Source organism: Lissotriton helveticus, chromosome 8 (assembly GCF_964261635.1).
Source record: "Lissotriton helveticus chromosome 8, aLisHel1.1, whole genome shotgun sequence".
Taxonomy (NCBI): Eukaryota; Metazoa; Chordata; class Amphibia; order Caudata; family Salamandridae; genus Lissotriton; species Lissotriton helveticus.
The window spans coordinates 773,237,480-773,251,740 of record NC_136069.1 but is presented as its reverse complement, the minus strand read 5'-3'; the positions used below and the strand labels follow the sequence as shown (position 1 = coordinate 773,251,740).

Here is a 14,261-nt window from a genome sequence, read left to right as displayed (position 1 = left end):
ATACTATGCTGATGTGTTATTTAATATGGTCACCTAGTACTCTATATTACCTACATTTAGTAGATAGGTTACGCACTCAGGGGTACAGAAGAGATGTCTCGCATTGATGGCGGACATACAATCAGTGTGCTTTTTCCTTATAGACAAAAAGCAAAAAGATAAAATATATATATAGTCTTTACTCCCTATTACATATAACGCAAATTATTCTCGATAAATGAGGATAATATCATAAGGCTAAACATGGTTGAGAATTTATAGTACTTGGTAGCTTATGTTCATTTAAGTCAGTGATACTATTATTATCTAAATAAATCTTTTTAGAAAAAGGGGAGGAGTTTCATATTAATGCATATAATTTTGTAGGTACCAGTCGATTAAGACAAGCAAGCATGACCTTATTGTACGTTGGGGGGCCACATAAATTAAATGCCATAGATTTTTAAATGTGTTTGTGATTCTCTAGTCGAGCGCAGATATGAGGTTTACTAGTGACAACCAATAGAAACATACATGTGTAAAATATCAAGATATCCTAATCAAGAAAGAGAGCCCACACGTATCCTGCCTTTAATATAACATAGCTCATTTATGTAGTACAAGTAAAGTAAACAGCTAGCAATGTCGGCAGATCACTTTCTAATATGATAACTAAATGGCCAACAGTCTCTTAGTACGTATTACGTTTCAATAGTTAAAGCGGGCGGCACCACTAGTAACGTTTACCTCAATAGGGATATTTCTTATTTTTATTGTCCCCTCCTGGGTGAAGGGTCAGCGTTTCACCTAACGGTGGATAGCAGTGAATACAATCGCGGCGTGTAGTCGACGCTTTAAATGCGGTGGGTCATTGCCGGTTTACGTGACGTAGTGTCACGTGTTTACGGCGTAAATACGCTACGTAGAGCACTACTCGCATAGCGTATTACGTAAATATCTGGAAGTAAGGATAACATTAATTGACTATAGGGCATAAATCCTAGCTTGTGTTCTTGTGATAAATATTAATCGACTATACTGAATATACAAATAACAGATTCTTAAATAATTTTAAATGGCCCAAACATTTTTTTAACCAAATTGAATATGTCGGGGTATTTTTTATTTTATTAATATTTCTGTTCTATCATTTATAATATTAAGCTTAGCCTGACCGAGTGACCACTGACTAGAAACTAAAATACAATGAAATAAATAAAATAGAATATAAAAAGGTCAGTATTATTCGTCTAATTTTATATCGACAACCATGTGTTGTTTATTAAAGAAAGAGGAAATATTATGATTGTTACCAAATTAATTCAACAAAGTATAAGTACCAAAATGGACATCCCTACAAAGTTGAAAAGGGGGAAATTACTCTAGATGTCATCTACTGTCTTTAACATATAACAGAATACCTACCCTATGCCAATATTAGTTATACTTAGACAATGAGTGGGGCGGTAATTAAATGATAGCATTCTCCCATGGCAGTTCGCTATTAAGATTAAGGCCATTTTTTTATGTACCTAAGGAAAAAATCCAGAAGACGTCGCGTTACTTGCAAACTTTCATTCCATTTTTGTCATCTGGTAAATTAATTTTTTCCAGGATGCGCCATCTGATGTCTTCTGGTTTATGTCGCAATTCCTGGAAATGTTTCACCAGAGGGGCCATCAATTTTACTGTCTTTATGGCAGAGCGGTGTTCAGTGAGTCTTGTTTGTATTGCTCTTGCAGTTTCTCCTACGTAGCCCAATTGGCATGGACAGAGAATAAGATAAACTACATTTTTGTGTTATACAATTCCACATACCAGTGGCTTGGATCTTAAATCCATTAAGGATTAATGTTTCACCTGGTATTATAGAATCACAAGATTTGCATTTAGTACATCTTGTTGTTCCTCTAAGAGGAAATTCCCCATTGATGGGTTTCTGAATGAATGGTTGATTAAGCTTTTGATTGTCAAATCTAGAGTGTACCACGATATCTTTCAGGTTTTTATTTCTACGGTACGCGTAAAGGGGATTCTCCAATTTGTTAGTATTTTCTGAGTTACATTTCAAGATATGCCAGTTTGTGTTTATGATGTGTTTCACTTTGGCATTCAAAGTGGAGTGTCTAGTTGCACATATCAACTGTTTTTGCTCTGCTTGTTTCACTGTTCTGAGGAGATAGTCCCTATCATAAAATCTTGCCCTTTTGTAGGACTCTCTTACTCGTCTATGGGAATATCCTCTTTCTAGGAATTTAGTTTTCATTACTGCAGCCTGTTTGTCAAAATCAGATAGATTTGAACAATTCCGTCTCACTCTTAAAAATTGTGAGAAAGGAAGGCTTTGTTTTTGGCTGCGTGGATGGAAGCTTTTAAAATGAAGCAAGGTATTCCTTGCAGTTGGGTTTACATGTAAGTCAACTTACAATTGTCCTGATCGATTCATGATTATGATGTCTAGAAATTCCACCCGGGCAGTATTACTGTTGGCGGTGAACTTTTAAATGAGGATCTGTGAGGTTCAACCATTGTATGAATTCTGATAAGGTGTCTTGTCTACCGGGCCAGATAAAAAAGATGTCATCAATGTATCTGGACCAGTAGGCAACAGATTCATAGAAAGGGGCAACCTCATTATGGATAAATATGGATTTCCACAGTGCCATATAGATGTTAGCTATTGAAGGTACCACCGAAACTCTCATGCTAACACCTTTCACTTGGTGAAAGAGATGACTGCCGAATGCAAAAATGTTCTCAGTTAGAATTATTTGTAGACCATCTGTGATAAATGGTTTAGAGCAAGGTATGTTAAAAGCATCTATAAACCATTTTGTATCATCTATAGCTTCCTGTTGGGGGATGTTACTGTATAGTGACTCTACGTCTAGAATCACTAATACATCATTGTTACAGTTAAATGGTAGATGTTCTACTTTAATTATCATACCCCTAGTGTCTTGTATATATGATTTGATTAATGGATATAGGGTCTAAGTAGATCATCTACAAATTTAGACAGTGGTTCTGTCATTTTCCCAATAGTTGAGACTATCGGCCTGTAAGGAGGATTTTCCATATTTTAATGGATTTTTGGCAACCCATAGATGCACATAGTTTTGACTTTCGAGTAATTCAAGTAGTTGTTTTCTTTGGTTGTAATGAATCCTTCATTGAGAGCAAAATTTGTCAAGGTTAGTATCCTCTTTTAAATTTTAGATATTGGGTTCATTTTTATGTTTGAGTAAAAGATTATTATCTCGCAGCATATCTAACATGTTTTTCTCATAGTCTTCTGTATTAAGGACTACAATTCCACCTCCTTTATCGCAACATTTTATTGTGAGCAACTTATTTTGTGTGATTCTTTTCAGCGATAAGAATTCTTCCCTATTCAAGTTGTATAAAGGTTTAGGAATGAATCTAAGATGTTGCTCTAGTTGTTTAAGGACTACATGTTCAAAGGTGGATACTTCTGGTCCTAGTTGTTCAAGAACGTAGAAGGTAAAGCTAAACTATTATTTCCAGCGCTATTGCTCTCTGTTTTTTCATTAGAATAAAGAAATGTTTTAATCTAATTGTTCGAAAGAAAGAAAATATGTCCTGGAAGAGATCAAATGTATTCACAAAGGAATGGGGCACGTTTGATAGGCCTTTAGAGAGGAGATCTATGCTAGAAGTGTCTAGTTGCTGAGATAACAGGTTGAAAATGAGAATTACATTCTGTGTTTCCAGTATTGCTGGTTCCTCGTTTCTAATAGATATTGGGGATCTGGTTGTAATGGTGTCCCTGGTAACCCCCTCTGGGTTGGGTTTGTGGTTGGAACCTGACTCTCTGTCTGCCCCTGCGTGTCCCTCGATGGCCTAAAAAAGGCTGGTGGGTATTTTTAAGATTAATAGAACCGTATGCCTCATAATGGTGAGAGGGTCCTTCACTCTCTGTGTCGGACGTGTCAGAAAAAGTTTTTACTTTTTGTTGTCTAGAGGTTTGTTCATTCATGAAGTGATTTTGCTTATAGAAGTTTTCATTAAGGTATTGGTATGTTTTTTCTAATGTACAATACCTTTTATCCTTAGTCAATTCGTCTAATTTCCTCTTGTTTAAAAACTCAGCTAATGAGGCCAATACTCTGTTAGATTCTTCTAATTTTTTGTGCTTTCTTCTACACTATTATTCTTTTTTATTTTATCTTCTAGCTCACTCAGTTCTATTTTAAGAGCTGCAGCTAATTCTTTGGCAGTTTCAATACTTAAGATCATTAGAACTCTTGAGCATCGGTTTGCGATCATGCTCCATTTTTCTAGAAACTCTTTATATTGCACAAAAAGTCCTGGGATATTACGTACCCGTAGACCCTGGGGTATGATGCCGGCTTTCAAATACTCCAGCATGAATTCCCCATGTGCCTCCATTCTTTTGAGTTTCTTTTTTTAGATCTAATTGGTTGTTGATATCCTCATTATTTTGGTTATTGAATATAGAACTATTGCCAAAAGAGTTCCTGGTTCCTACAAGTTTGGCAAATTCCTCGTCTGTAAACCCAAAGGTTTTTAACTGGCCCGTTGTGTTTGGGGTGAGCGGAAGGTAAGAGATTGTTATAGTTTGAAGGAAAAGAATATATGAGACAAGAGAGGGAATATCTGTAGAATAGCTTCCAACAAATGTGTAAATTCTCAAAAATGAAGGCATACAAAATTACAACTTTAAGGTACATACAGTTTTCTAGTTAATGAGAGGCTTTGATCTATCTCTTTTTTATATAGAATAATGATACAGAGAACAGTCCCGCACAGACAGGCTGTGGGTAAATATGCGTGAGCAACAGAGACCCCCTGATAGTTTAGAAATGGAATTTCGAGGACAGGGCAAAACACAATGAACAATATCTTCCTAGACAATTATAAAGCTAGAGAATATATACTGAAATATATGTCAAGTCACGATAACCAAAAGTAACCACAACAATTAATTACTAAAATACATAAAAAATATATCTTTTATTAGATTTTTATTAACAGGTTATGCAAAGATAAAAACACTATTATTCCATATAGACATACAAGAAAGTTGTTTTAAGTTTACACAAATTAATATCAATAAAAACATACTATTAATTCTGTGGCAAAATTGTTTACTTTTCGACGCGTGTTTCGGCGCAAAGAACGCCTTAGTCAGGAAAAAAAGCCACAATTCCTGAATTCAATAAAAGACATTTCTAAGCCAAGGTTAACATATAATCATCTTTAACTCATATTCACATTACATGTTGTGTTACATTGGTCTGACTGGCATATACAAAGCTGTATCCTTAGAACAATTTTTAAGTATACCTTCATGGTTTCTATATAAATTGAAAATATACAATTCATTACTAACAGTACAATTTGAGGTGTTTTCTAAAAGGAAACTGAAATGTGGGAAGAATTTATAGAGTGTACTAGTCCTCAATGTGAAAAAATGAAAAAGAAAAGTGAGGAGATAGATTCCAAAACACCCAGAGTGATCTCTATTTTATCAAGGGTAGTAAGTAACAGATTGAAACAAGAGATTCTTACTTTTGGTTCATGACTCTTGATGAATGCCAGATTTTGATGTATTAAAAGCAATCAGATGACAGAAACCTGATGATGTACAAAGACACAGAGATGATATTGGTATTATGGAAAGTCAAAAGTCAGACAAAGTGGACTTAATTTTGACTATATAAAGTGTGTACCTTGTTTCTTATATTAAAGGTCCATCCATTATATGGAAATATCAACCAGTTCTCTACATCAATTGCCGTTCCTTAGGGAATGTTATCGTCAATTTGTGTTACACAGGAGAGAGTCTAATGACAAAGAGAGGCATGTTGTCTTATGCCTAATATCTATACTATGCTGATGTGTTATTTAATATGGTCACCTAGTACTCTATATTACCTACATTTAGTAGATAGGTTACGCACTCAGGGGTAGAGTTGTCCTTTTTTCAAATATTACCGAAGATATATTGGAACTTAAAACTGTAAGATCTCTTGAAAATAAAGTGGTAGTATCCAAATGCAAGTATTATAGCTCTATTGTGAAGTATCTTACTATCCCAATTAAGTATAATATTAAAGCTGAAAGCAACTGGTACTGTGCCAATAAATACCAGAGTATGACCGCTTTATAGTGTTAGTAATGTCACTATAAGCATGGTGTAGCACCTCTGGGAGGTTCTGGCAAATCTGAAAAATGTATGGAGGGCCTAATAAATGTTGGTAGCAGCACTGTTTTTAAAAGTATGGCAGCCATTTTGAAAAGTGGTGAATACTGGTCAATGTATCCTAAATATACAGGAGAACTATTGAAGCATTCCAGTTGACATTACAGTCGCCATATTAAGAACTTCTGATTTTGTCTATTTAAAATATAGTATGTAAGCTGAAAAGTAGTAGCAGCATGCCTTTGAAGGTATAGGTGTGTAGAGTCACCCGGTATTACCCCATCAAAGATTCAGCAGCCATGTCTTAATCTCACTGATCTAAAACGTTTATAGTGAAAACATCTGCGTTTGTTCATAGTGGAAACATCTGCGTTTGTTCATAGTGGAAACATCTGCGTTTGTTCACGAGTTTGCTTTGTTTCTACTTTTTTCACACACTCCCTCCTGTAACTAAGCCCTTTCTAAACCTGGTAGCTGATAATTGAAGTGTGTTTGTGATCGCAAAGCCTGCAGTTTGCAAAATCCTGGTCTTAACCACAGAAGAACCAGTTGCAATGTAGATAGAGGGAGAGGATGTGGTCTCACGGACAGACTGCCTACTTTGGAGCAGGGAAACCATGGTTTGAGCCTCGGGGTCATCTCCACATCCAGTGATTCTGGGAAAATCACGTAATCTCCCTGTGCCTACCAAAAATATGAATGTGCCCTTGTGTAACATAACTGGTTCTCATGCAAAGCGCTCCAATACCTTCGAGTCAAGTTTGCGCTATATAAATCTGCACAAAAAAAAGGTACAGAAAACACTTTGTTAATTGGACAAGTCATTCGGTCGATGAACTGCCTTCGTTACAGCACCAAGTACTTTTAACCACTGACATTGAGCAAGCAGACCATAATTTCCTCTTGACCTCCGGGTTTCTCCTTGGTCATTTCAGGTTTGTCAATCTATTTGCGATCCTCCTTGACAGGGGAGTTCAGGAATGAGGATCACATTTTTATTTCATGAATGATTTTATTGTACACGTACCAACAAAATTGGACAATGAGCTAATGGTTACAACTCCATAATGAAACAGATTGGAAGTGTGACCTTTGATTTTTTGCAGAATCAAATCTTGCTTTTTTCGTGGGGATCTCCATGGAATACCAGTAGGCCTCAATAAGCTGGTCTTCATCTGAGGGCAGTAACTTGTGGTGACAGCATGTGCAATGCAGGAGATGATAAGTCATATATGAACAGACCAAGTACGGGTATGGTGCCCAGAGTACAGTCTGAAAAGAGTATTCTTTAAGGGATTTAGACTGTCAAAAACCTTACTAGCCATTTTAAGGAAGAACAGTTAGACATACTCCTTTTTATCAAAATTGGCTGAAAAGCTTGGAACTGTTTTCAGCACTACAGCAGTCTGGTGTCCTTTTACGCGACTGGCGATCACTGATGTGCGTTCACTGTAAGAATACCCAGTTCTGAAAAACAACATTGAGAGTTATAACCCAATGACTGATTTCTTTAAAGGTTATAAAATTAGTCAGTGCGTTCACATTTAGTTATCATTTGTAACATAACTATACCCTATACGCTCGATTCACAAAGGTAAAGTTAGACCTAAAGTCCTACTTTACTACATTTCGGTATTCACAAATTGTAACTGTAATTGCATTTATATAGTGCTTACTACCACTCACGAGGTGTCAAATTGCTTTTTCAGTGAGTAGCACGCTATTCCAGAACCTAAAAAGGAGTTGTGGTGAATTAGTATAGTGATATATGAAATTAATTTGAGCGGTGGACATGTTAGTCTGTTATCTGGATTAAAAAGGACAGTGGAGGGATAGAAGAGGGAAGAGTTTGCATTTATAAAGCACTTGCTACCCTTGAAGAGGTGTTGAAGTGCTTTATGGCTAGTAGCACCATACACCGTAACCCAAAAAGGATTAGGGGTGAATTAGTATAGGGAAATATGAAATTAATTTGAGCGGTGGACATATTTGTTTGTTATTTGGATTGAAAAGGATAGTGGAGGAATATAAGAGGGAAGGGTTTGCCTTTATGTATCGCTTGCTACCCCTGTTGAGGTGCTGAAGTGCTTTTCGGATCCCAAACAGGATTAGTAGGGAATTAGTATAGGGGAATATGAAATTAATTTGAGCCGTGGACATGTGAGGTTTTTTGGGATTGAGAATGAATAGTAGAGAGATAGAAGAGGGAATGGTCTAGAAAGGTTTTTAAGAGGTACCTCACTCACAGCAGAATTTTGCACTCAAAACTTTACCTTATGGCTCTTTTCCCTCTAAGTTTACGAAGGCCCATTCTCAGGGAATTACCACTTCAGCGCCAGGACACCGATTGGTATTAGCGCGCTTTATAAGTGTTATAAATATGTTATAAATAAATACCTTTGTGAATCGGGCCCTATGAGAATAGACAGCTTATAGTTTATATATCATCTTTGAAGAGTTGGGTAAGCATAAACACTAAAAGGCACATAGTTAGAAATGCAGGACTTTACCAGGTCCTTTCGATATGTCTAGCAAGTACACGTTTATATTTCCAGACCTTATTTAATGCCAAAGGGCTGTTAAATATTGCAGGGTACCATGGCTGCCTGCTGTGTTCTTTTCTCGTTGTTCACCATTATGAGGCAATGCATAGCATGGATGATGGGAAAAAAGCCAGAGGTAACAGTAAATATTCATGGCAATTTAGTAATCAAATTCATTCTGTAACATGTCTTGTTTATGCCACATATTTATACCACATATTTTTACCTACGAACACTGTCGCATAGAATATAATACAGAGTTCATGTTTTTTTTGTTTACTGAACAAAAGTTAAGTACTTGAATGGCTTTGTTTAGCTTTGTTCTGTAGATATGGAGATTCTATAGATTGTCATTTCCATTAAACTTGGCACGAGAGAGAGAGGTGGATAGTATACATTTTAATAAACGTCTCCTACAATCCATGTTCAAACATCAGTCTGACGTTCAAATTATTTTCTGTAGTCTTTCCAAATAAAAACAAGTTCTTACAGTTAGGCTGGCCTGACCACTAAGTCATTCAAAGCTGAGCAGTGCCCATGGTTTTCTCCCAACTTCACAATCTGATAACAAGCCCTGCAAATGCAATTGGACTGGTCTTAGCAAGCTGACATGATAGTTATATTTCTTAAAATATTTATTCCAAGCCACAAAAAGAAATAAAAAAGAAAACACTCTGCTGGCCAGGCATGGTAGCCATATGCTTGAAATAAAAATAGCATTTATTTTAAAATATATTAACCATTGCGTGTATCCTTAATATGTCATACGTTTCAAACTTTTAGTTGGTATGGTGTATACTTCAGATTTCCTTATCAACGAGTAGGCCATTCCCATGTCGCCCATTCTGGAAGAACTCATTGATGATACTGTGCCGGAAGATGTATGCATCATGGTCACTTCCAGGGTATTTGGCCAGCACATTGGTGAACATCTCCAGATGGTCTATGATGAGCTGGACGTTGATGCAGTAGGTGATCCTCCGGTTCCTGTACAGGTGTCCTGTTTCAGCAGGGGGAACCAATTGCACATGCGTGTAATCAATGGCACCTAACACAAGGGGAAATCCTGCAATTGAATAGACGTCTTCCTTGAGACCCAGCTGTTGTTGTTGGGTCTTGGAGAAAAGGAGGTACTGGGGTGGGAGCCTGATGATAGCATCCAGGACAGAGGGTAGGAAAGCAGAAAATGATGGCTGGTATATTCCTGCCACTCTGGCTATTGTGATCTGGAAGGAACCAGGTGCCAGCACAGGAGCACTGCCATCAGTTTGACCTGTGGAGGGATGTTATTGGGCCTGGCAGTTGGTGGGTGGAGATTTGGCCCAATCTTGTGGAGCACTTAAATAATAGACTCTGCTCTTAGTCTGTAAAATTTTATGACCTCATCCTCCCAGAGGTCAATGAGGGGTATGCGCTGCCGGAACACACAATCCTTTTTCCTTCGCTGCCTACGTTGTGACTACGGTCTCCTCATGACTCTCAGCTGCAGAATGTCCACCTCCATGGCATAGTTGAGCTTGCCAAATTGTTTTGTGTGGTGTATCTTTATATACCACAGCCCCTGTGTAATTACCTATGCCTGGGTTGCCGATGTGCAGAAATGTTGCCACATTTCATGCTTCCTGCATTGTTTATTGATGATGCGTCACACATCAACAATACCATAAATATCACTAAATTAGATTTATTTTACATTTTGCAGGGTGAAGTCTACCTTCCATGTTTGCATTTGTGCATAGCGCAGCTGGTTTAGGCACAGCTTTTTTCCGAGGAGTTAAAAAACGGATGCATTTGGGTAAATGCATCATCTTGTAAATATGGAATACTTCTTGCGCCGCCGTCGTGTCAAAATTATTGGTGCAACACTGGCAAAAGCTTCTCATAAATATCCCCCTAAGGACTCCCAGCTAGACAACGGAGATGATTCAAACATGTGAATCCATAAAAGATATGAATACTGGAAAACTAAAGTTACAGTTAAGTTACTGCTTGTATTTCCACCCTACATTTTTACAAGAGCCTGAAATGGATGGGCAAAAAGTGTATCTGAGAAATGCTACCTTTAAATTGTGGTTTCTATCTGATTAGTAGCATATTAGGCTTTACATTTTGCATTGGATGTAATAGAATTCATGGGGTAAAGTATCCCCTGCTATACACTACAAAGATATTGGGAGTCATATAAACGTTCTGTGACCACATAGAGGAACAAGCCAGCAGCAGAGTTACATTATAAGGTCATGGAACACTGGGGCGAATTGCAATACCCTTCTAACATATGGCACAGAGTATTTTATTCCCTATAAGATATGGTCACACCACCATCCATCCCGCAAACCACTTAAATCCCTGGTGTAGTGCTCTTTCGTGTGCAAGAGATAGTATGGTTGCAGACATGAAGAATGCAAGTGAAATCTGAAGTGCAAAATTAAACTTAAAAGTCGGTAGTAATTTGTTGCCGATCATCTTAGAATCGGTCTAATGTACATCAAATTAAAAGAAAGGTGTAGTGGGCGGCAATGTAGGGACTGAGACGTAGATGGTTGTCTCAAAACATTTATTAGGGTCACAGACAAGTAGCAGATGATACAGTACACGACCACAGCCACAGCTGGGTTCTGGCCGCGACGCCTTCAGTCTCAACTCTCACAGGCGCTCACCTTGGAACCCTCGCAGTGGTGACATTCTAAATGATGTCAGCACGGAGCATTCCAAGGCGCGCTAGGGGACAGGAGGGTGGTGGCTAGTCAGAATGGAAGATACCACACATCCCCCTTCCCTACACATCAAAACTACAAATGATAAACAAGAACATTATCAGATCATGTCCCGAATATTAGGTCACATATTGCTCCAGATGTCTGGGCGGTCTAACCACTCTTTGGCTAGTCCTGCCAGCAGGATGAGCTAATACAGAACGCTTCCTAGGGGGCAGTTCACCTTGCACCAGGGGCTTATCCATTCTCACTTCCCCCTTTATAGAGTCTTGCTTTGGGGGGTGATACCTCACTACTCTTCCCAAGTTGGTGGCCAGTGAGTATGTCACCCCCCTCGGCTTCCTCTCTGGTTGCTAAAAATCTGGGGGTTAAAATCGACAACACCTTATCACTGAAATCTCAAATCACGGGTCTTACCAGTACCTGTTTCGGCCTGTTAAAAATGCTGCGCAAATTTCTTCCACTTCTCCCTCTTGTGCACAGGAAATTGACGGTACAGGCTCTGATTTGTTCTAGGCTTGACTATTCAAATATCCTCTACCTTGGCTTGCCTGACTATCTACTGCACAAACTACAGGTAGTCCAAAATTCTGCAGCAAGGGCCATTTTTGGCCTTCCCCGCCATGCTAGGGCCTCGGAGCTGCTTCTGTCCCTTCACTGGCTCCCTGTCAGGAAGCGGATTACATTCAAAGCCCTCACACTGGCTCATAAGGCACTCCATTCGGTTGGTGCCCGTTACATCCAGAAACGGCTTTCCTTTTACAAGCCATTTCGATCTTTGAGATCTGAATCTCTTGGCCTGGCAACGGTTCCATCTATCAGGAAAGTTAGGACAGGTGGACGTTCGTTTAAGTATCTCGCCCCGAAACTGTGGAATTCCCTTCCTGTCGAGCTGCGCCTCATTCCAAATCTACTGGCTTTTAGAAAGGCCTTGAAAACATGGCTCTATACTCAATTACTGTTATGTTCCCTGCTTTTTTTTCAGTCTTGGGTCAGAAAGCGCCGGGACACTCCTTGGAGTAGCCGAGCGCTATATAAGACACCCATTAACATAACATAACATAACAAGTTCCAAATTTTTCCCTCCTGGGTCTTCACAGCGTTCCTGAATAATTTATCAATCTTTGTAGGTCTGCTGAATTCCGACCAACTCGCCCTCCCTGTGGGTGCTCTGATTTTTATGTCATCTCCCACCCTGAACCCTGCATCAAGGGTGGAGTGCAATCTATCGATCCTTTCTTTCCTTTCTATCATGGCTTTGCCCTGTCTGTCTAGCGCTTTAGCCTCTCTAGAGTGATCAGTCCATCCTTTGTGCCAACCCATCCACCAAGGCAATAGTTTGGTGTTAGGTCTCCTCGCTCTGAGCAATTCGAAAGGGGTTGCTCCCGTCGTCTGGTGTGGGGTCAGACGGTAGGCTTCCAGACGTTTTGTGATTTCTTCTTTCCAGTTTAGGCCATTGGTCTTGGCTAATTGGATGCTATCTTTCAGGGTCCTATTGAATCGTTCTACCATTCCGTTGGTTTCGGGGTGGTAAAGCGCACAGCGCTTGTGAACAATCCCATAACTCTCGAGGAATTCCTTCATCTCCCTTGAGCACAGCTGCACTCCATTGTCTGTCAGTAAACTGCTAGGTGATCCTTCCCTGAGGAATAGCTCCCGCAAGAACTCAACAATAGTTTTAGTGGTGATTTTCGGTACTATCTTCACCTCTGGCCACCTTGAGTACAAATCCACTAGTACAAGGATGTACGGTGTGCGTGATTCTCCAGTCAGCGGGCCTATTATGTCCAGTGCCACTTCGTCCCACGGTCCCGAGGGGGTTGGCCTGCAAACCATGGGCGGTGTGTGTTGTTTCAAAACTTTGTCGCTAACTGTGCAAGGGATGCAATCTCTCACTTTCCTCTCGATTTCATGGTCCATGCAGTGCCACCAGTAGTCCTCTCACATTCTCTGTTTGGTCTTGGTGATGTCCAATGTCCGTCGTTGGCTAAATACACTAATTGCTCTCTTACCGCACTGGGCGGGACCAGCCTTGTTCCTCTGAACAGACATCCGTCAACATCAGACAGTTCCTCCCTGACCCTCCAAAACGGGCGTAGAGTTTCGCTTCGCTTGTCTTCGTGTCTCCACGTTCCTTTTACTCTCTTACATACTCTCATCAATAGGTCGTCTGCCTCCAAGGCCTCTTTCCACGATTCTTCACTTATGGCCCCTTGATTGATCACACACACATTCTCTGTTTAGAAGTCTTCATTGTCTTCACTACTCTTGTCTTTGGGCTTGTCTCCTGCCTTTTCTTCCACCAGTCGCGAGAGGCAGTCTGCTGCAAGATTCTTCGTTCCAGGTACATATTCAACACAGAATGTGTATTCCTGCAGGTTTACCACCCATCGCCTGATTCTGCTCGATATCTCATCAAGTCCCTTCTTGTTGAATACTTCAACTAGAGGCTTGTGATCTGTACGCAGGGTGAACTTGGTACCCCAGATGAAGTCTCTGAATTTGCTCATGGCCCAGTGTGCCACTAACGCCTCTCTCTCGATCACTGAGTAGTTAGTCTCGAACTTTTGTAGTGATCTAAATGCGAAGGCTATGGTTTCTTCTCCCTTCGCCCCTACTTGAGAAAGGACAGCTCCTAGTCCTTTCAAACTTGCATCAGTGGTTACCACGGTCTTTCTGTTAGGAATAAACGCTTTCAGGCTGGGTGCTTCTGCCAGTGCACTCTTTACCTCCTCAAACTCTTTCTGACACTCTTCCTCCCAATCGAACACTACGTCTTTCTTGAGCAGGCATCGTATAGTAAATGTTCTGCCAACGAAGTTCCTTACGAAC

At 39.6% G+C, this 14,261-nt stretch overlaps 1 protein-coding gene across 1 annotated transcript in view; it reads right to left on the bottom strand.

The window, feature by feature from the left end:
- Positions 1-6,886: 6,886 nt before the first annotated feature.
- The window catches only part of CLDN10 (claudin 10), a 524,049-nt gene continuing 516,674 nt past the window's right edge, over positions 6,887-14,261 (bottom strand). Inside the window, exon 5 of the mRNA XM_078656067.1 lies at positions 6,887-7,636. Coding sequence (XP_078512193.1) covers positions 7,510-7,636 — 127 coding nt within the window. The 3' untranslated portion in view covers positions 6,887-7,509. The remainder of the gene's footprint in view (positions 7,637-14,261) is intronic.